Source organism: Aquarana catesbeiana, linkage group LG13 (genome assembly GCF_042186555.1).
Source record: "Aquarana catesbeiana isolate 2022-GZ linkage group LG13, ASM4218655v1, whole genome shotgun sequence".
In the NCBI taxonomy this organism is placed as follows: Eukaryota; Metazoa; Chordata; class Amphibia; order Anura; family Ranidae; genus Aquarana; species Aquarana catesbeiana.
This window is the reverse complement of record NC_133336.1, coordinates 21,424,195-21,448,013: the sequence shown is the minus strand read 5'-3', so window position 1 is coordinate 21,448,013 and position 23,819 is coordinate 21,424,195. Positions and strand designations below refer to the sequence as shown.

Below are 23,819 nucleotides of genomic sequence, written 5' to 3'. Positions count from 1 at the left end.
GGCCTAAACTGATGAAGAATTTTTTTTTTTGCATTTTTTTGGGGGGAATGTTTATTATAGCAAAAAGTTAAAAATATTATTATTATTTTTTTTTTCAAAATTGTTGCTTTTTTTTGTTTAGTATGCAAAAAAATTAAACCGCAGAGGCGATCAAATACCACAAAAATAAAGCTCTATTTGTGGGAAAAAAAGACATGCATTTTTTTTGGGTACAGTGTCGCACGACCGCGCAATTGTCAGTTAAAGCGACCGCAGTGCTGTATCGCAAAAAAATGGCCTGATCATTAAGGGGGAAAATTCTTCTGGTCCTTAAGTGGTTAAAATGTATTTTTTTTAAAAATTGCATTCGAAAAACCGATACGCAAATACTGTGTGACATAAAAAAATTGCAACAGCCACCATTTTATTCTATAGGGCCTCTGCTAAAAATATAGAATGTTTGGGGTTCTAAGTAATTTTCTAGCAAAAAAAAGAAACAAAAAAAAAGTAGATTTTTTACATGTAGGAGCGAAGTGTCAGGATTGGCCCGGTTGGCACGTAGTTAATTGAACAAACTGAAGTTAGAAGCTGATTGGCTACCATGCAGAGCTGCACCAGATTTTGCACTCTCCAGTTTTAGTAAATGTACCCCAATGTCCCTGGGAGTGATTGTATGACTTGACTCATGGTTGGGGGGGGGGGGGGCGGTCGGGGTCACACAGGGTCAGGGCGTGACAAGACACCTCTGTGATGTCACCAGACAGGTTAGCCGGATAGAGCAGGATATGTGACACCGCGACGCCACAAAACACGTTCCATCCCTCTCCCCAATGTGACACCCCGGTGTGGGAAAAGTTTGAACTTGTCTGCTGGGACCTGTCGGGACACGAGTGCGATGGACTGTTGGTCGGACCGCTGCTGCCTCGGGAACCGCCTCTGTTGACGAAAGTAAACAGCGCTGGCGTTCAACGAACGCATTCATTGTTTGATTGGCTTGTTTGTTCCGGCAGGATTTACCAGAGAACCATTTAACTATTCGGTGATCATTGAGATGAGTGTAATTAGCTAAAGTGTGACCGTCTGCTAGGGCTGCATTTACACCTGAGCGAAGCGTCTTTGAGCATTTTTTTCTGGCGTTTTTTCATAAGGTTTTATGCGCAATCTTGGTGCGTTTTTGAGCTTTGGTATTTTCTTCTATTAGCCAATAGAGAAAACTATCATCTGTTGCATCATTTTTTGCTAGGTTTTTCCATCAGCTTTAAGTTTTATTATCATTTTATATAATATATCTATATATATATATATAGATATATAGATATATATATCTATATATCTATATATAGATATATATATAGATATATATATCTATATATCTATATATCTATATATCTATATATCTATATAGATATATAGATATATAGATATAGATATAGATATAGATGGATGGATGGATATTTATTTTTTTTTAGGATAAGGGGTTAGAGTTAATATTTTATATTGTCTTATCATTTATTTATTTTTTTGTTAGGGTGTTAATACTACTTCTACTACTAATAATAAATGAATAAATGTAAAATAAATACACAAAAAAAAACTCATAAATAAATACAATAAATTAATATTGTATAATAATAAATAATCTCTAACCTTAACCCCTAACCCTTAAAAAGAAAAATAATAAAACCCTAACCCTCACACAAAATAAACAATTATTACGACTACTACTAATAAGAACAATAAATTATTATTATTAATAAATATTATATATATATATATATATATATATTTTGGGTGTGTATTATTTTGTTAAAAATACCAAAATAATAAAACACCCTAACCTTCACATAACATTAATCATTATTACTAATAACAATACATAAATTATATAATTTTATTTATTGTTATTATTATTAGTAATAATGATTAATTTTGTGTGAAGGTTAGGTTGTTTTATTATTTTGGTATTTTTAATAAAATAATAAACACCCAAAAAAAAATAATAGGGGGTTAATTATTTATTATTACATATGATTCATTTTATTTATTATTTGATATTTTTTAGTTATTTGTGTATCAATTTTACATTTTATTTATTCATATATTATTACAATTTTTTTTTTATTTGAGCAAAAAATTATACGACAAAACGCCGAGGTGAGAATGGGGCTTCAATGATGGAAATGCCAAAAGTGATTGTCTCGTTAAGCAAAACAAAAAAAAAAAAAACAAAACAAAAAAAAGTTTTCAAAAAGTTTCCAAAGTTTTTGTTTACATATTTTGTATCCAATATGTTTATAAACTGATACTGTGGATGTGGATTCTGTGAGTGATGGCAGCCATCCACGCTTCAGTAAATCGATTTTCTTTTCTGATCGATCTCTTTCAATTTGTTTACATTTTATAGGCAAATGTGCCCCTGTACATGAACCCTGTGGGCTTATCCAGGCGCGGCGCATTTTTTGCGGTTCTGACGTGTCACATTTAGGGGAGCCCAGGAGTTTGAATGCGCTGGAACGTGCAAAAAGTACTGCAGGCACCATTTTTAAAATAATGTTACACCAAACCGCGTGGTACTGCGCTATCATGCATCATGCATTTTGGCAGCCATGACTGCACGCTAGTTTGCCAGATGCGTGCCTCCTTGCTGCCTGTCTATTGCTGTCTGAAGAGCGATCCGAACGCGGATTGCGCCTTCAGGCAGCAAAGCAAGCCTAAGGATAAATTCACATTTTGCGATTTGGAATCGCTGATAGGATTGCGGCGATTCTGCTTGTGATTTCAAATTGCGTGGCAATCGCTGCAAACTACGTGCTATGGGTGCCATTTATCCTTCAATGACGCACCAAACGTGATGCTTTTCTGCCACAATTGTCGCGTGACCAAATCGTGCAACGATTGCGACAAACCGCGCCTTTAAGGCTTCATTCACACTTCATAGAATCGCGCTGCAGTTGCGGCAAAATGCGACTTTCACTTGACGCCCAAAAAAAGAGCTGGAGCTTCGTTTGGGGGGGAGGGGGGGGGGGTGACAAATTCGCATAGGTCAGCCCATGGAAGTGAATGTGCCGCATTCTACGTGACATGCAGAAGTGCGTGAAAATCGCTCATACAGAATTGCACGTGGGAACGCAAGTTCCTGCTATGTGAAGTGTGAATGGGGCCTTTAGGCCCGGTTCACACTGATGCGCTGTGATTTTGTTCCGTTTTTTGTCCTTTGTGAGATGCGAATTTACCGCGATTTTACAGCAAATTTACCGCGGATTTCAGGAGTTGGACATAGCTGCGATTGATATTCTAGCCAATGGAATCATAATGTAAAAAAAAAAAAGGTGTTAACTTCCTGTGTACTTCCTGGTTTTTGTGGAGAGTAGTGGGGTGGAATTCGCACATATGTGAACCATCAATGCGATTCAAGAACGATTTACATTGATGTCTATGGAGACTAAATTTGCAATCCAACGCAGTAAACTCGCACAAGACCCTTTTTTTAATCGCATTCATAGAGGAATCGCAACGCATGTATGTGAACGACCGTCATTGAAAACAATGACTTTAGGGGTGACATGCGAATTTAAAGTGTTTTTGACGCATCTAATTCGTTATGAACTCGCATCAGTGTGAACCGGGCCTTTATTTGTGTGAAGCGTGTCACCTGAAAAAGGAGCAGGAGCGCTTTTTTTTTTTTTCGTGCGTCAAACGCGCATAGTGCCGTCCATTCAAGTGAATGGGCTGACCCTATGCGACTGGCAGAATCATGTGACGGTTGCGCTTTGAGAATCGCATAGCGGGGTCGCTCGCGCTATGCGATATGTGAACAGGGCCTAAGAAGAAGGGGAAAAAAGGGGAAACCAGTATTTAATTTGCAACAATGTAACAAAAAAGGGAAACTTTTTTTTTTTTTTTTTTTTAATGGTGACTGTGTATGATATACAGCACATGGAGCAAATCGCATGTCACTCACTTAGTGTTAACAAAATCTGAAATCCTGATTATTGCAGACAATGCGATCGACCTTATGCACGCAGTTTTTAGGGCCATGTTCCAGTTTTAGCTCAGCCCCCCCCCCCTCCAATCGCTCTCACTAGATTTAATGGGGGGGGGGGGTGTTAATTTGGTGAGGTTTGCACATAATAAGATCTCCTGGTGGCGGGTTAATTAGCAGGGCTGACACAGTGCCCAATCACCGATCTGTTTACCGACATCAGCTGGTCACCTTTGTCACTTCTCTTTGATCTGGAGCTGCATTCATTTCATGAGTCGCCCCTCCTCCGCCTTTGAAGTGGAAAAGTCCTGAACTGTAAAGTTGGCCATAGACACCCAAAGGGGCCATTCGGTGTATTGAGCGTCCTAAAGCCGAACGCCGGGAACAAAAAGCTGGACATACACTAGTAGATTTTCGAATGAACCTTCGTATGAACATTTGTACAGAAATTCTCCAGTATATTCAATGACTTTGAATGTTCTTCGCAATGACTTCAGCCCCGGAAGATTTGGCTGCTCAATGACCGGGCCATTTTTATATATATATATATTGATTGTATGTATGTACATCAGTCAATGTGGGGTTGTAGTGGATCTCCCCCCCCCTCTTCACATGGATCTTCCTCCCACTGCAGCTTTCCTCTGCTGGTCGGCTGGGACCCCCTGCCCCCCTGCTGCACACCGGACCACCTAATCGGAACCACCATCCTATTTTACTTACCATGATGAGCCCTGTTTCAACTTATGCTTCCTTCCACTGCGGCTTCTCTGTGCTGGTCGGCTACTTGCCCACCCCTTGTCCCAGCCCTGGATGTACACATGCCTTATATATACCCTATTGGAAGGGTTTTTTTTGCCTTCCTCTGGATCAACTGTGGGTATAGGACTGTGAATATGGAGGTTTTCTATTTTTTATTTTGGTTGAAAGCATTGCAGTGCTGTGTTTTTTTTTTTTTTTTTGTTTTTTTTTTTGTTCATTTTATGCACATCAGATGTGCTGCACAAAAGCAACGTCCTTTAATTTTTTCAGCATGTTGGTGTGAACTGTAGCCATAGGACGTAAGGCAAATTGCCATGTTCTTGCTTTGGGACTGCGCTGGGCAATGCAACCCAATGAGGCTGCTGTGAAGAAACCCCAACATTTTTAAAGAGATCTTGGGCTTTGTTCAAAAGGGGGCGGTCAAAGTGTGGAGCGCTTTTCAGATGGTGGTAGATACTGTCATTTGTGTGGACCCAGCCCACGTCATTGGGTTTACTTTTATCAGAAAAATATAATTTTATCTAAAATGTATACAAAGATAGGGGCGGGTACCATCATCCTTGAACTTGGAATGATGAAAAAATGGGGCTACTCCAAAAATTGCCCCACGACAACAAAAATTGCTGTGGACTATCTCGGTACCCAGGGATTTAGACAAAGTAAGTATAAAAGTATTAACTTATTGAAAAAGGACAAAAATGAAGAACATTGGATACAACAATTATATAAAATGGTTATTGCATACTGTTACAAATGATACAGACAGAGAACAGGTAGACCCCACAAGAATATGGGGAGAAAAGATGTAGGTCCAAATGTAATCCTCTACATGTTTCGCGACAGAGGTCGCTTCTTCAGGAGAGGTTGACCATAAACCTCTATAAAGAAATACAACCTTTTACAGTGGAACCTTGGATTACGAGCACAATCCATTCCAGGAGAATGCTTGTAATCCAAAGCACTCGCATATCAAAGCGAGTTTCCCCATAGAAGTCAATGGAAACAAAGATAATTAGTTCCGCATTGACTTCTATTGCATGCAATACCGCATGTGGCCAGAGGTGGGGGGGGCGTCGGAGAGCCTCGGAAATACTTGGAGGGCTCGGCTGAACTCGGAAACCCTCGGAAAGGCTCGGAAACACTGGAGAACAGAGTATTTCCGAGTCGTTCTGAACGACTCTGAACCATTCCGAGTGTCACCGGCACCCCCGCACCTCTGGCCAAATGCGGTACTGAAAACCCCATTAGCTTGAATTCTGCTCGTTTTGCAAGACAACACTCCCAAACTGAGTCAGAATTTTTTTTAAAAAGTTGCTCATCTTTCAAAACGCTCGTTAACCGCGTTACTTGTTAACCAAGGTTCCACATATAATCTTTAATAATAGAAAAATATAAAAACAGGCAATATAATTTACATAAATACAAGTAATCTGATCATTTTGGAGTGTTTTATAATCAGGCATGGCTTACCAATGGGAACCCAAAAGAAGGTACCAGTCAGCACAATTTGAGGCACCCTGAACTGGTAATCCCCCCGCGGCGAACACGGGAAGCACTAAAAGGTGCAATAACTGAAATAAAAAATATATGTAAAAATATACATAAGAAATATGCACGTGTAGGTGTATATAGTCTATAAACGGAGCGAACAGGGAATGTGCTGCAGGATTTGTGGTCTTTGTTCGGTCTCTCTGTCCCTGGTAGGATGCGGACAGGCGGTAGCCCGCGCTCACCACTCTCGCTGTTTATAGCCAGATTCATTAAGCCCGTACACACGATCAGAAAATCGTACGAAAATTACCACTTTCGAAGAGATCGTACGATAATCGGATCATTGATACAGAGCTTTCGAGAGCCGATCGTGGCAGTTCATCCGATTTATTATTCAATCGGACATGAACGAAAAAGAATTTCTGTATGATGCCAGATCGCACGATTTTCGTTTAATCAGTGTCATTCGAAAATGCAATACAAATGCATTACAACACATGACATCACTTGCAAATTTTTATTCTGTCGTATGAGAATTTTCGTGACATTAGTAAACGCATCAGATTCGATCTGCGATTATCATGCAAAAAAAAAAAAAACGGACGATCATTCGTCCGAAAATCTTATCGTGTGTACCGGGCATTGGTCGCCTCCGTGGGCTTCACTCACCTGGATAATTTCTCACAGAATTTTGCTGAGGGCGAAATCTGCGATCTGACGGGTGGAATTGTTTCCTGCGAACTTCATGCAGATGGCGTGTATCCCTTCCTATGATCTCGCTTGTGTCAGATTAGAGATATGATAATAGAGATTAGTTGTATATGGTTTGCTATATATAGTTCATTAAAATAGGTCTCCATGTACACCAGCTGGGGGTTATCGCCCCATCACAGCTCCATGAGACCAGGGATGGTGACATTAAATGATATCCTTATTCTCTAAAAAGAATCCATACACATCCACTACTTAATGGCCCTGTAAACTGTTTTTCATTAACCGCTTCAGCCCCGGAAGGATTTGCTCCCTTAATGACCGGGTCATTTTTTGCGATACGGCACTGCGTCACTTTAACTGACAATTGCGCGGTCGTGCGACGTTGTACCCAAACAAGATTAACATTCTCCCCCCCCCCCCCCACAAATAGAGCTTTCTTTTGGTGGTATCACCTCTGCGGTTTTTATTTTTTGCGCTACAAAGAGCGACAATTTTGAATAAAACATTTTTTTTTAACTTTTTGCTATAATACATATCGGAAAAAAAATATAAAAAAACAAATGTATTCATCAGTTTAGGCCGATATGTATTCTTCTACATCAGGGATATGCAATTAGCGGACCTCCAGCTGTTGCAAAACTACAAGTCCCATCATGCTCTGCCTCTGGGTGTCATGCTTGTGGCTGTCAGAGTCTTGCTATGCCTCTTGGGACTTGTAGTTCTGCAACAGCTGGAGGTCCGCTAATTGAATATCCCTGTTCTACATATTTTTGGTAGAAAAAAAACCAGTAGGTGTATATTGATTGGTTTGCGCAAAAGTTATGGTGTCTACAAGCTATGGGATAGATTTAGGGACTTTTATTTGTTTTTACTGGTAATGACAGCAATCTGCGATTTTTAGCATTGCGGTGGACAAATCTGGCCCCAAATGACACTTTTTGGGGACCAGTGACATTATTACATTGATCAGTGCTATAAAAATGCAATGATCAATGTAAAAATGTGACACTGTCAGGGAAGGGGTTAACACTAGGGGGCGATCAAGGGGTTAACTGTGTTCCCTGGGTGTGTTCTAACTGTAGGGGGGATGGGCTGCCAGGGACATGACAGAGGTCACTGTTCCCGATGAATGGGAATAGTAGATCTCTGTCACGTCCCCTGTCAGAATGGGGATTCGCCTTGTTTACAAAGGCAGATCTCCGTTCTGTCTCTGTACTAGGTGATCGCGGGTCGCTGGCAGACATCGAGTCCGCTCAATCCACGCGCATACAGCTATGGGGATTCGCGCAGGAGAGCCAACCTGCTGCCGTATAAGGACCGTGGCTGGTCGGCAAGCAGTTAAATTATTTCTTAATGTGTTTTTCCGTCTACGTTCCTACATACAGTGGGACCAAAAGAGGGTGGCAACCATAATGGGCTAGTATGCATTCCATACTAGTCCATTATGTGGCACCTACTTGCAAACGAAGTCCACGCTGTCCCCGCTAGTGACCCCATCCATCTTCGCCCCTATTCCTTCCGGGGCCGAGGACTCTGGCTCTGTGACTGCGCCAGGTCACGGCACTTGCAAGTGAAGAAATGGTACCGATCACTCACTGTGTTCATTCACGAAAGGACGGAGTTGGTAAAGGACATAGGGGCCCAGGCAACAGGGGGAATCTGCGCCACATAGTGTTTAGGGTGTGCCCAGGCACACCCAGCACACCCTGTGCGCACGCCTATGCTGCTACCCATGTTTGAGGTGTTATTTTCTGCTTCTCCTAAGACCGCCTGCTCTCTAGCTCCCCTGTTACCTCCTCCCATGCTCACCTACAGGACTTCTCCAGAACCTCTCCCATCCTCTGGAACTCCCCTGCCCCATCAGCCCCTACCCTGTCCGCCTTTAGGCGATCCCTGAAAACTCACTTATTCAGGGAAGCCTATCGCGCCTCCACCTAAGAACTGTACCCGAGTCACCTCTATTAGATCCCCACCTGCAGCTTTTACCTTTTGTACCCCCTCCCTTTAGATTGTAAGCTCTGCAAGCAGGGCCCTCCTGTCCCAGTTGTATTATAACTGTACTGTCCTCCCTCTACGCAAACTGTTGGAACGATATAAATCCTGTATAATAATATTAAGAAATAATGGCACCACAAGCACATCAGGTGTGTTTATTTTTTTTTTTTTGTTTTTTTTTATATAATTTATTCTTTTATTAGAATTATTTTATAGATATACACAGCACAAAAAATCAAGTTACAACTTGGCATCATTCATTTATATCTCTTATCACAAAAATCCATTACCCACCCTCCCTACTCGATCTGTTATCCTCATCTCCTTTCTTCCTTGGCCTATTTCAATCATTCCCTGCGAGTACTTTTCTGACGTTTTAAACATCTTAAAACGTTAAAACATCAGGTGTTTTAGCACCTTTTCGACACGTTTGCAGAAACGCAGGCAGACACTTGTTTCTTCCCGCGTTTCTGCTATGGCGAGGTGTGAACGGGGCCTTGGTTAGGCCCCTTTTCACAAGGGACGGAATCCACTTGCTTAGCGGAGGATCTCTCTGCTGATCCTTACTGAGCAGGCGGATGCGCTCACTGTGCACAGCGGACACAGTCCTGCACTCCTCTATGGGGAAATTGGGTGAAAAATTGTCCCTTTCCATCCGATCCGCCAGATAGATAGAAAAAAGGACCACCATCCGTCTATTTTTTTTTTTTTTTTTTGCGGAGAGGATCGATCATATAGCGGCGTATGTCAGTGGACATGTCACTGCTAACATCCGCCGCTCTATAAGGGAGACTGGAGGGTCCAATCAGGTCCGCCTGAAAAACTGACAGGTGGACCTGATCAGAAAGCCCGTGTGAAAGGGGCCCTTCAGACACTTGTACGAGCTGAAAGTCGCCCGACTTTGATGCAACTTTGGGCAACTACGTGGCAAATGAGGTTCAACGTAGAAAAATGTAAAATAATGTATTTGGGTGGCAAAAATCTGAATGCAATCTATAGACTGGGGGGAGAACCTCTGGGGGGATCTAGGATGGAAAAGGACCTGGGGGTCCTAGTAGATGATAGGCTCAGCAATGATGATGATGACATGCAATGCCAAGCTGCTGCTAACAAAGCAAACAGAATATTGGCATTAAAAAGGGGATAAACTCCAGAGATAAAACAATAATTCTCCCGCTCTACAAGACTCTGGTCCGGCCGCACCTGGAGTATGCTGTCCAGTTCTGGGCACCAGTCCTCAGGAAGGATGTACTGGAAATGGAGCGAGTACAAAGAAGGGCAACAAAGCTAATAAAGGGTCTGGAGGATCTTAGTTATGAGGAAAGGTTGCGAGCTCTGAACTTATTCTCTCTGGAGAAGAGACGCTTGAGAGGGGATATGATTTCAATGTACAAATACCGTACTGGTGACCCCACAATAGGGATAAAACTTTTTCGCAGAAGAGAGTTTAACAAGACTCGTGGCCGCTCATTAAAATTAGAAGAAAAGAGGTTTAACCTAAAACTACGTAGAGGGTTGTTTACTGTAAGAGCGGCAAGGATGTGGAATTCCCTTCCACAGGCAGTGGTCTCAGCGGGGAGCATCGATACTTTCAAGAAACTATTAGATAATCACCTGAATGACCGCAACATACAGGGATATACAATGTAATACTGACACATAATCACACACATAGGTTGGACTTGATGGACTTGTGTCTTTTTTTAACTTCACCTACTATGTAACTATGTAACTTCAAAGTGACTTAAAGCAATGTCTGTGTAATCTTGAGGTCTATGGACCTCGAGTTGCATGAAAGTCAAGTCAAAGTAGTGCAGGGACTACTTTAAAGTCACTGTGACTTGAAGTCGCACAGATATGAACGGTCCTCATTGGAAATCATGGGGTACGCGACTTGTTCTGTGACTTTGCAGTCACAGGACAAGTCACACAAGTGTGAAAGGGGCCTTATGGAGACAAATTGAGTGTTTTTGACCATATTGAGCCAAAAAAGTGATCACAAAAGTGTGAACCCCTCCTCCATAGGCCGCCAATGCATCACAACGCACAAAAAAAATCCAATGTATGGGTTGCGTCTCTCTTCTTTCAGTGCACCACAAGAATCGGATGGTTCCCTATGCCTCAGACTGCGTTTGCGCAGTGCATTAGAGTGCCATTCATGTCGCCTTGACCAACCGCACCAACGATCGCGCGTTGTGTTCACATACGGTAATGGGGATGAGAAGCCGGCGTAAAAATCAAGACCAGTTCGGGCTCACTGATGGCAGAAACAGAAATATATATTATCGATATGAATTCTATAAGTGTATCAAATATATTCCAAAAAAAGAAAATAAACCCTAAAAAAAAATTATATTTAGTGACGTAATGACGTCACTCTTCAGCACTTCTGAGCCTTAAAGTTGATGTTCGGATTCTTCTACCGCTAATACAAAATATTTATAGATACATTGTTACTATTATTAGAAACATCGCTGCTGTGTTTAGAATTCTCTCTTCATTTTGTTACATTTCACTAAAGAACTGCCGGAAGTGTTCTGAATGTTTTATGTCTTTTATCACACCCTCCCCCCTCCATATGCATTACCCTGTACCACACCACGGCAGAGGAGGGCGCTATATATATATATATATATATATATATATATATATATATATATATATATAGCAATGTAGAGGTGACGCCTATGGGGACATTTTTGGATTGCCTTAATGTTGATGAAAATAATTGTCTACCCTACAAAAATATACTAGACTTGGCTAGATAAGAAGAATTATAAGAAAATATAATATAATATAATATAATATAATACCAATAATGACTCCTCCCTCCCTTCACACGCACTTTGTATGAAGTTTCCTCCTCCTGGTAACTTTTGTAATCCGGCCCTGTAAGGGTTAAGTGTCCCTGCAGTGTCCCCCCTCCTGACCCCGCCCCCTCCCGGGCTAGCCACGCCCCTCCCCCCACTTAGCTCAGTCTGAGTCTCTTCCCCAGCCACGTGCGGCGCCCCTCCCCTCCCCGGGCTCCTCTGCGGGCGGCTGCTGGGTGACCCCGCTCTGCCAGGTGAGTTGTGTGTCCCCCTCCTCGGTGACAACGTGTCCTTCCCTGAGCCTCTCCTCCCCCCAACCTCTGACAACTTTCCCTGGGGGGTCTGAGCTGCTGCAGAACCTCTGGGAGGGGGGGAGGGGGTCTGCTGGGTGTTGTAGTGCAGGGCAGGGATTGGCAACTGGGGGGGTTCCCAAACCCTGAATACCCCCCCCCACTTCTTTCCCCTCCCCCTTCCTGCATTTCCCAGCCATTACTCCATGGCAGAATATGGAGGAAGATCTCTGCTTGTGAAGTCTCCTGGCAACCAGGAATGACTGACAGCCGCCGCAGCCAATCACAGCGAGCCCTGAGTACAGTAAATAAGTGAGTGCAGCGCGTGCCCCCCCCCCCCCCAGTGCTGACAGCTCGCCCCCTCCCATAAACCCCCTTCATTGAGTGCTGATCAACTCCGCTGTTTACACAACCCCACCCCCCCAACAATAACCCCCCCCACCCCTCTGCCAACAATAACCCCCCCCCCCCCCACCGCCACTCTCCACCCTCAACAAATAATTCCCCACCCCCCTCACTTCCCCACCGCCAAATATAAACCCCCTCCGCCAACAATACCTCCCCCCCCCAACCGCCACTCTCTACCCTCTACAAATGACCCCCTCTCTGCCCCTCCACCCTTAACAAAAACCTCTCCCTTCTTAATAAACCCCCCCCCACCTCTTGACTTCCAACAATAACCTCTCCCCCGCCTCCCCAACAATAACCCCACCCCCAAACATAAGCCCCCTTCCTGCCTCTCCACCCTCAACAATAACCCATCTCCCCTCTCTGAATCCTCAGCAGTTACCCCCCCCCCCCTTTTCACCCTCAACAATAACCTCCACCGGGACTTTCACCCTCAATATTGGACTCCTCCCTCCTCTCCACCCTCAACAATAACCCCCCCTCCTCTCCACCCTCAACAATAACCCCCCCTCCTCTCCACCCTCAACAATATGCCCCCCCTCCTCTCCACCCTCAACAATATGCCCCCCCTCCTCTCCACCCTCAACAATATGCCCCCCCTCCTCTCCACCCTCAACAATATGCCCCCCCTCCTCTCCACCCTCAACAATAACCCCCCCTCCTCTCCACCCTCAACAATATGCCCCCCCCTCCTCTCCACCCTCAACAATAACCCCCCCTCCTCTCCACCCTCAACAATATGCCCCCCCTCCTCTCCACCCTCAACAATATGCCCCCCCTCCTCTCCACCCTCAACAATAACCCCCCCTCCTCTCCACCCTCAACAATATGCCCCCCCTCCTCTCCACCCTCAACAATATGCCCCCCCTCCTCTCCACCCTCAACAATATGCCCCCCCTCCTCTCCACCCTCAACAATAACCCCCCCTCCTCTCCACCCTCAACAATATGCCCCCCCTCCTCTCCACCCTCAACAATATGCCCCCCCCTCCTCTCCACCCTCAACAATATGCCCCCCCTCCTCTCCACCCTCAACAATAACCCCCCCTCCTCTCCACCCTCAACAATATGCCCCCCCTCCTCTCCACCCTCAACAATAACCCCCCCTCCTCTCCACCCTCAACAATAACCCCCCCTCCTCTCCACCCTCAACAATATGCCCCCCTCCTCTCCACCCTCAACAATAACCCCCCCTCCTCTCCACCCTCAACAATATGCCCCGCCTCCTCTCCACCCTCAACAATATGCCCCGCCTCCTCTCCACCGTCAACAATATGCCCCCCCTCCTCTCTACCCTCAACAATATGCCCCCCCTCCTCTCCACCCTCAACAATATGCCCCCCCTCCTCTCCACCCTCAACAATATGCCCCCCCTCCTCTCCACCCTCAACAATATGCCCCCCTCCTCTCCACCCTCAACAATATGCCCCCCTCCTCTCCACCCTCAACAATAACCCCCCCTCCTCTCCCCTCAACAATATGCCCCGCCCTCCTCCACCCTCAACAATATGCCCCGCCCTCCTCTCCACCCTCAACAATATGCCTCCCCTCTTCTCCACCCTCAACAATATGCCCCCTCCTCTCCACCCTCAACAATATGCCCCCCTCTTCTCCACCCTCAACAATATGCCCCCTCCTCTCCACCCTCAACAATATGCCCCCTCCTCTCCACCCTCAACAATATGCCCCCCCTCCTCTCCACCCTCAACAATATGCCCCCCCTCCTCTCCACCCTCAACAATATGCCCCCCTCCTCTCCACCCTCAACAATAACCCCCCCTCCTCTCCACCCTCAACAATAACCCCCCCTCCTCTCCACCCTCAACAATAACCCCCCCTCCTCTCTACCCTCAACAATATGCCCCCCCTCCTCTCCACCCTCAACAATATGCCCCCCCTCCTCTCCACCCTCAACAATATGCCCCCCCTCCTCTCCACCCTCAACAATATGCCCCCCCTCCTCTCCACCCTCAACAATATGCCCCCCTCCTCTCCACCCTCAACAATAACCCCCCCTCCTCTCCACCCTCAACAATAACCCCCCCCCTCCTCTCCACCCTCAACAATACCCCCCCCCTCCTCTCCACCCTCAACAATAACCCCCCCCTCCTCTCCACCCTCAACAATAACCCCCCCTCCTCTCCACCCTCAACAATAACCCCCCCCTCCTCTCCACCCTCAACAATAACCCCCCCTCCTCTCCACCCTCAACAATAACCCCCCCCTCCTCTCCACCCTCAACAATAACCCCCCCTCCTCTCCACCCTCAACAATATGCCCCCCTCCTCTCCACCCTCAACAATATTCCCCCCTCCTCTCCACCCTCAACAATATGCCCCCCCTCCTCTCCACCCTCAACAATAACCCCCCCTCCTCTCCACCCTCAACAATAACCCCCCTCCTCTCCACCCTCAACAATATGCCCCCCCTCCTCTCCACCCTCAACAATAACCCCCCCTCCTCTCCACCCTCAACAATATGCCCCCCCTCCTCTCCACCCTCAACAATATGCCCCCTCCCCCTTCCTCTGGCTGCCTGGCTCGCCCTCTTTGTTCAGGGAAACTGTAAACAGGGGAAAAAAGTTGTCAGCTGACAACTGTTGGATCCTGGAGTCGGGAGTCGCTTTTCCTTTAAGGGATTAACCCTTCACCTTCAGGACTGAGCCGAGTGGCTTTTGGCATGTCTGTGACCGAAGCAAGTTTGGCCGGTTGTCAGCGTATGGTCTGGGGGGCGCCTGGGGGTGACGGGGGGGGGCCCCCGATATAAAATCCGCTGTCATGGAGAACCGATCGCTCAGAGAGAACTCGAGACTTGTCCGATGAAAGAAGAAAAGTATTTTTAGTTCTGTCCCGTCTTGTCACCTTTCTGCACCGTATCGCCCTCTGGTTGTACGCAGTTCCTGCTCTGTATGGGGCGCACCAATCAGATGGGTGCAATCAGATTGAACAAAATAAGCGCAGATTGTCATTCACGAGATTGGCTACGTGTGGCTGTTTTTTTTTTTTTTGTTTTTTTTTCTCAATATGTGATCTGGCGACTGCCAGTTCGGTGCTGAAACAGCAGCGCGCTGACGATTCACGAGCCAACGCTGCATGCTGGGCGTTTTCTCGCTTTCATTGGTTGGCAATTTTGAAAAAAGAACAAAAAAAACGTAAGATGAATCTTGGCGTTTTGTTTGGCGATTTATTCTGTCAGTTCCTTTAAACTTTTCCAGCGCTGGTCACACACTGCAATGTGATCTCACAATCTTTAAGATGGCAGCGCATTACAATCTGATTGTACAATCGGGGGTAAAACTGTTGCGTCAACCAGACTGGACATGACTGCAATGAACTGTTTTATATATTTCGCTCCTTTGCACTACATGGTGGGTAAACCTAAGACTGGCCATACATTCTACAATTTACTTGTGCAATTTTCCTTTTAGATTTACCAAAACCATATAATATGAGATCAAACCTAAACGCCTTCAATTTGTGTGTAGTCAGGCAGACCCTTGCACTACATCGTTGAAGGTAAACCTAAAGGAAATTGAATAAGAAAATTGTATAGTGTATGGCCAGCTTAAAGTTCACCACACACATTACAATCTCCTTGAAGACACTGTACAACCTGATTGTACAATCTTCTTTTTAGATCTACCCCCCCAGCTATGTGGTGCATGGACTTTCCTGGTTGGATACAAATTGAACAGATTGTTTAGGTATGTCCTCCTGTTAGATTAGATGCATTTAAATGGGATCACTCAAAGATTGTACAATCGGGTTGTATAAGGCATGGCAAGCTTTAGGTCTACCGATAAATATTTAGTGAAAGTAACTGATTGGATGGATTAGGGAATTCTTCATATGACATTGTGTTCTGATCACTTTAAAGTTTATTATACTAAAATTGTATAGTTACATTGAAACCTTATGTTGATCCTTGAGGCAATTGTACAATTAGATTGCAAGATGTGTGACCAGCTTCTCGTGTCTCAATAGTTAGTATGAGCACTTTTCTCTTAGATCTGGCCATTTCATATAGAATTGTTCTCGTAAAATTGAAACTGTCTATACGATTGTATTGTATGTGTATGCGGTGCTAGGACAAGGTCATCTAGAGCCCAGAGCTAACATGCCAACCCCCCCCCCCCCCAAGATGTATGCGCAAATTCCCACCCCTACCCCCCCCCCCCCTCAGCACAAACCCCCACCCCTATCCCCCCTCTCAGCACAAACCCCCACCCCTATCCCCCCCTCTCAGCACAAATCCCCACCCCTATCCCCCCCTCTCAGCACAAATCCCCACCCCTATCCCCCCCCCTCTCAGCACAAACCCCCACCCCTATCCCCCCCCCTCTCAGCACAAACCCCCACCCCTATCCCCCCCCTCTCAGCACAAATCCCCACCCCTATCCCCCCCCTTTCAGCACAAATCCCCACCCCTATCCCCCCCTCTCAGCACAAATTCCCCCCCCATCCCCCCTCTCAGCACAAACCCCCACCCCTATCCCCCCTCTCAGCACAAACCCCCACCCCTATCCCCCCCCCTTTCAGCACAAATTCCCACCCCTATCCCCCCTCTCAGCACAAACCCCCACCCCTATCCCCCCCCCTTTCAGCACAAATTCCCACCCCTATCCCCCCCCCTCTCAGCACAAATCCCCACCCCTATCCCCCCCCCTCTCAGCACAAACCCCCACCCCTATCCCCCCCCCTCTCAGCACAAACCCCCACCCCTATCCCCCCCTTCTCAGCACAAATCCCCACCCCTATCCCCCCCCTTTCAGCACAAATCCCCACCCCTATCCCCCCCTCTCAGCACAAATTCCCCCCCCATCCCCCCTCTCAGCACAAACCCCCACCCCTATCCCCCCCCTTTCAGCACAAACCCCCACCCCTATCCCCCCCCCCTTTCAGCACAAATTCCCACCCCTATCCCCCCTCTCAGCACAAACCCCCACCCCTATCCCCCCCCTTTCAGCACAAATTCCCACCCCTATCCCCCCCCCTCTCAGCACAAATCCCCACCCCTATCCCCCCCTCTCAGCACAAATTCCCCCCCCCATCCCCCCCTCTCAGCACAAACCCCCACCACTATCCCCCCCCTCTCAGCACAAACCCCCACCCCTATCCCCCCCTCTCAGCACAAATTCCAACCCCTATCCCCCCCTCAGCACAAATTCCTAGCACAAATCCCCCCCCCTTCACCCCCCTCCTAGCAAATTCTCTACCCCTAAAATTTCACCTTCAAGTATGCATCCTCTCCCCCCCCTTCCAAATCCCCCCTCTCAGCACAAATCACCCCGCCCCCTCCTAGCACAAATTTCTCTCCCTCCATCCCTCCTCCTAGCACAAATTCCTTCCCCCTAACCCCCCCCAGCACAAATTCAATTCCTCCCCCCCCAAGCACAAATGTATCCCCCTCCCCCAAATTTTCCATCCTAGCACAAATACCCCTTAATCATCTCCACCAGTACAAATCCCCCCCCCCCCCCCCCAAAAAAAAATAAAAACCACCCCTCCTACCACAATTCCCCTCCCTCCTCCACTGTATCACCTGTTCTAGCACAACTCCCCCCCCCCCCCCCCCCCAATCACACCTCCCAACACAAATCCCCCTAAATCGCTACTCCTAACACCCCCCACCCCAAATATCCCCTCCTAGAGCAATTCTTACTCCCTGCCACCCACCTAAAATTCCCCCTCCCAATACAAATTTCCACCCCCCCCCCCCCCAATCTCCTCATACAATCAACAAGATTTACCAAAGCTATGTAATATGAGGACCTACCTAATCTATTCAACCAAATTGTATCCAATTGGGCTCTGGTACTACATAGTTGTTGGTCTAAAGGAGAGTGTACAATTGTAACATGTATGGTAGATTGTACAATCTCTTAAGCTCACCTTTTATATGTTACAATCAGGTTGCAAAGTGAAGAGCCAACATGTGACTGGATTTCTGAGTTTTGGGTGGAGCTTGAAGTTAAATAGGACATGAGATATGTACCTGTTGATTTTAGATTGTGAGCTCTGTGGGTCAGGAATACTGCAGAAGGCTGAACCCTATTCCATAAGTAGCTTTGGAAGTTCCAGTCTCCGCCCCCTGTCCCTGGGCTGGGAGAAGTGAGTCCTTGTCAGATATCTGCAGAGGAATGAAAGTAAAAGGAGCCGAGAATCTGACAGAACGGCGCTCCGTCTCTCAGGGAGGTAACTGGCAGATAAACAAATTACACTGAAGAGAGCAGCGTGTTGCCATGGCAACAGAGCAATTAAATGACTTTACTGTCAGCCATGATATCATTTTCTGTTTAGAGGCTCCTGGGATTCCGTCTTCCCTCGTTAGGCGCAGCGGAGTATCTCAGAGGGCCTAGAACTGCCGCCGGAGTTCTTTTTTATGCCCCGCCTTGTCTCGCAGGTGTCCCTTATTGACCCCCAATCCTGCAGGTATCCCTTGTCTCCCTGCCAAAGCCCCCATCCCGCAGGCCCTCCTTAATTACCCTACCGGGGCCCCCCTCCTGCAGGCCTCCCTTTATCACCCCGCTAAGGCCCCCTTTATTGCCCTGCCAGAGCTCACATCCCACAGGCCTGCCTTTATTAACCCAGCAGAGCCCCCCATCCAACAGGACCCCCTTTATCACCCCGCCAAGGCCCTCATTTATCGCCCCGCCATAGCCCACAGGCCCCCCTTTATTGTTACGCCAGAGCCACCATCCCACAGGCCCCTCTTTAGCATGGCCCACCTTTTTATTGTCCCGCCAGAGCCCCCATCCTGCATACCTCTCCTTATCACCCCGCCAAGGCCCCCCATTTATCGCCCCGGCAGAGCCCCCATCCCACAGGCCCCCCTTTAGCATTCCGCCATGGCCCCCCTTTATCACCCCACCAGGGCCCCCATCCCGCAGGCCTCCCTTTATCACCCCGCTAAGGCCCCCTTTATTGCCCCGCCAGAGCCCCCATCCCACAGGCCCCCCTTTATCACTCTGCCAAAGCCCCAATCCTACAGGCCCCCCTTTACCACCCCACCAGAGCCCCCTATCCCACAGGCCTCCCTTTATCACCCCACCAAGGCCCCCATTTATCGCCCCGCCATAGCCCCCATCCCAAAGGCCCCCCTTTATCGCTCTGCCATAGCCCCCATCCCAAAGCCCCCCCTTTATCATTCTTCCAAAACCTCCATCCCACAGGCCCCCCTTTAGCGCCCCGTCAGAGCCCGCATCCCACAGGCCTCCCTTTATCACTCCGCCAAGGCCCCCATTTATCGCCCTGCCAGAGCCCCCATCCCACAGGCCCCCCTTTATCATTCTGCCAAAGCCTCCATCCCACAGGCCCCCCTTTAGCGCCCCACCAGAGCCCAGATCCCACAGGCCTCCCTTTATCACCCCGCCATGGCCCCCATTTATCGCCCTGCCAGAGCCCCCATCCCACAAGCCCCCCTTTATTGCCCTGCCAGAGCTCCCATCCCACAGGCCTGCCTTTATTACCCCAGCAGAGCCCCCATCCAACAGGACCCCCTTTATCACCCCGCCAAGGCCCTCATTTATCACCCCGCCATTGCCCACAGGCCCCCCTTTATTGTTAAGCCAGAGCCATCATCCCACAGGCCCCTCTTTAGCATGGCCCACCTTTTATTGTCCCGCCAGAGCCCCCATCCTGCATACCTCTCTTTATCACCCCACCAAGGCCCCCATTTATCGCCCCGCCATAGCCCCCATCCCCCAAGCCCCCCTTTATCGCCCCCTCCCAAAGCCTCCATCCCACAGGCCCCCCCTTTATCGCTCTGCCATAGCCCCCATCCCAAAGGCCCCCCTTTATCGCCCTGCCAGAGCCCCCATCCCACAGGCCCCCCTTTATCATTCTGCCAAAGCCTCCATCCCACAGGCCCCCCTTTAGCGCCCCACCAGAGCCCAGATCCCACAGGCCTCCCTTTATCACCCCGCCATGGCCCCCATTTATCGCCCTGCCAGAGCCCCCATCCCACAAGCCCCCCTTTATTGCCCTGCCAGAGCTCCCATTCCACAGGCCCCCCTTTATAATTCTGCCAAAGCCTCCATCCCACAGGCCCCCCCTTAGTGCCCCGACAGAGCCCGCATCCCACAGGACTCCCTTTATCACCCCGCCAAGGCCCCCATTTATCGTCCTGCCAGAGCCCCCATCCCACCAACCCCCCTTTAGCACTCCGCCATGGGCACCCTTTATCACCTCGCCAGAGTCCCCATCCCGCAGGCCTCTCTTTCTCACACCGCCCTGCCTGACCCGAGCCCCCCATGAGCTTCCTCTATATTGCCCTGCCAGAGCTTCCCTTTCCTGTAGCAAGCATTTCTTTATCACTCTGTTGGGGCCTCCATCCCGCAGACATCCCTTTTTTATTGTCATCCCTGAGCCCACCTTCCCACAAGTGCCCCTTTATCACCCTTCCAGAGCAAATTCCTGTTCGGCAGGTGTCCCTTTGTTGGAGCCCCCCATCCCACAGGCTTTTTTTTTGCCCTGCCAAAACCCTTATCCTACAGGCTTCCATTTTATTCCTCCACTGGAGCCCCCCATCCTGCAGTCTTCCCTTTATCACCACACTAGGCCCCCCACATCCTGTAGGCCTTCCTTTATCGCCCCACCAGTGCCCACCATCCAACAGGCTTCCCTTTATCACCACCCTGCCTGAGCCTCCTTCCTAAATGTATCCCTTTATTGCCCATACTGGCCCCCATCCTGCAGGTTCCCCTTTATTGCCCTGGTGGAGCCCTCTCACCTTTTTTGGAAACCTAAATAAACTTTACGTTAAAAAAGAAAAAAAAAAAATAGAGGTCAAGATGGCAGCTTCTTCTTTGGCTGAAAAGGATAGGAGAGTTTAGTTCCCCTTTAATGTGATGAATTCTCCTTTCCACGACTGACGGCATCTTTCTTTCTCTCTCTCCCTCCAGGGCTCTTCGCCTAAATGGGTCCAGTAATGCCCCCCAGCAAGAAGCCGGAAGGCACGGGTATCAGCATCTCCAGCTACCGCAGCAGCGCGCTGTCGAACCCGCTGCACGACGACGATGACCTCGACTTTCCGCCGCCCGCCGTTAAAATAAACAAGGAGAAGGGCGCCGTGGAGGACGAGGAGCTGACGAACCTGAACTGGCTGCACGAGAGCAAAAACCTGCTGAAAAGTTTCGGCGACTCGGTCCTGCGGAGCGTCAGCCCCGTGCAGGACATCGACGACACCCCGCCATCGCCCGCCCAGTCGGACATGCCCTACGACGCCAAGCAAAACCCCAACTGCAAACCTCCCTATTCCTTCAGCTGCCTCATCTTCATGGCCATCGAGGACTCGCCCACCAAGAGGCTGCCCGTAAAGGATATTTACAATTGGATTCTGGAGCACTTTCCGTACTTTGCCAATGCGCCCACCGGCTGGAAAAATTCGGTGCGGCACAACCTCTCCTTAAATAAGTGTTTCAAGAAGGTGGACAAGGACCGGAGCCAGGTGAGGAGACCGCAACACCCATAAGTGGGGGTGGAGCTTTTTTTTTTTACCTAAAGGGGGGACTCCTAAAAACTTTTTATCTGTGTGTGTGTGTGTGAAAAGATTAGAACTTCTTTCTGTGCTACTTGGAGAGATTTTCTTTTTTTTTTTTTTCCTGTTGTGGTGACCAAAGTCAGGCTCTTGCCACTGAAACCAAAAATCTAAGCTTGTAGCCCCCCTTCTCTTAATCCCATACTTTTAAATATATTTCAATTCAATTTTTTAATTTTGGAGGGCATGCGACACCCCTGACAAGCTGTTATTTTTAGGTTCAGGCATAAGAGGTGCTAGATTTTGTATTATTAGGGTCTGTTGTTTGTGAATGACTGTCTCATTAGTTAAGCTGAATCGTTTAGGTGAGGCTGTTAACATGTGCCAAAGCACCCTTAAACATAGGGGGTTCTTGAGGGAAATCCAACTCCGTAAGAAGTGTAAAAGACACCAGTCCAATAGAAGAAGAGATCCAACATGTTTTGGGGGTTCAAATAACCCTTCATCAGGGGTACAATACAAATGAAAAAATAATTAAAAGTTTTTATTGCCCGCACCCTCTTGTGTGCTCCTATCCCCCCTTCATGGGGGTAATGGAAGCATAATGTTGTTGGACAGGGACATCCCATTGGGGGAAGACACAAAGGAAAGCAGAGACAGCCAATAGGTTGAGAGGAACAGCCCACAAGGGATGGGGAGCACACAGAGATGGGTGAAGAGGGCCCATTTTGGGGGGAGACACAAAGGTGAATGGGGATATCCACCGAGGTGGACAGGGACAGCCCATAGGAGACACAAGGTTGGGGGAAAGGGTGGTGATTGGAAGGAAGACAAAGGTAGGTGGAGACAGATCATCGGGGAGGAGCACACAAGGTGGGTGGTGACAGGCTAAGAGGAAAGAGGCACAAAGGTAGGCTCGGACAGCCCATTGGGGGATTGGGAGCCCAAAGATTTTGCAGGAACATCCCATGGAGGGGAGACACAAAGGTGGAGTGGATGGCCCACGAGGGGTGGGAGCATGTGAAAGTGGGTGGAGACATACCATTTGAGGAGGACACAGATGAGGCAGATGAGGCTATCCAGAAAGTTGGACAGGGACAGCCCATAGGGGGGAGACACAAGGTTGGGGGGGGGGGGGGGGGGGGACACAAGGTTGGGGGGGGGGGTGATTGGGAGGAAGACAAATGTAGTAGGAGAAAGCCCATTGGAGAGGAGCACACAGGGTGGGTGAGGACAGCTTATGGGCAAAGAGGCAGCAAGGTGGAGGGGGACAGCCCATGAGGTGTGGGAGCATGTGAAGGTGGGTGGAGACAGTTCATCTGGGGAAGACACAAAGACAGGTGGGTAAGCCATAAAAGTGGACATGCGCAACCCATGGGAGGGAAGCACAAAGGTGGATAGAGACCGCCTATTTGGGAAGACGCAAAGTTGAGTGGGGATGTTTACAAAGGTGAACAGGGACAGCCCAGTGGGGAAGACAAAGGTTGGTGGGAGTACAAAAAGGTGGCTGGGCACTCCCATGGAGAAAAAGACCCAAGGATAGGCAGGGACAGCCCAGGAGGGGCTGGGAGCACACAGAGATGAGTGGAGACAGCCTGTTTGGGATATCATAGAGTTGACTGGGAATGTTTACAAAGATAGGTGGGAACTCCGGGGGGGGCATGAGATCCAAACATAGGCAGGGGCAGCCCAGGAGAGGGTGGGAGCACACAATGGTGGGTGGTGACTTTCCATGTGGGTGAGAGCACCCAAAGGTAGGCGGAGACTTCTGTGTGGGAAGATACCCAAAGGTAGGTAGGCAGGGACAACCCAGGAGGGCATGGGAGCACACAATGGTGGGTGGTGATTTTCCATGTGGGTGAGAGCACCCAAAGGTAGGTGGAGACTTCTGTGTGGGGAAAATACCCAAAGGTAG

General features: G+C 48.2%; 1 protein-coding gene across 1 annotated transcript; it reads left to right on the top strand.

Annotated features, from left to right (window-relative positions):
* Positions 1-11,858: 11,858 nt before the first annotated feature.
* On the top strand, positions 11,859-21,913 carry LOC141117793 (forkhead box protein N3-like). The gene is made up of 2 exons (XM_073610823.1): positions 11,859-11,984; positions 21,330-21,913. Exon 2 carries the CDS (start codon positions 21,344-21,346, stop codon positions 21,896-21,898), a length of 555 nt encoding a protein of 184 aa, XP_073466924.1. The 5' UTR covers positions 11,859-11,984; positions 21,330-21,343; the 3' UTR covers positions 21,899-21,913.
* The last annotated feature ends 1,906 nt before the right edge of the window (positions 21,914-23,819 follow it).

Bases quoted from the DNA above. Each gene is read 5' to 3' on its own strand.
- LOC141117793 (XM_073610823.1), top strand. From the start codon at position 21,344: ATGGGTCCAGTAATGCCCCCCAGCAAGAAGCCGGAAGGCACGGGTATC.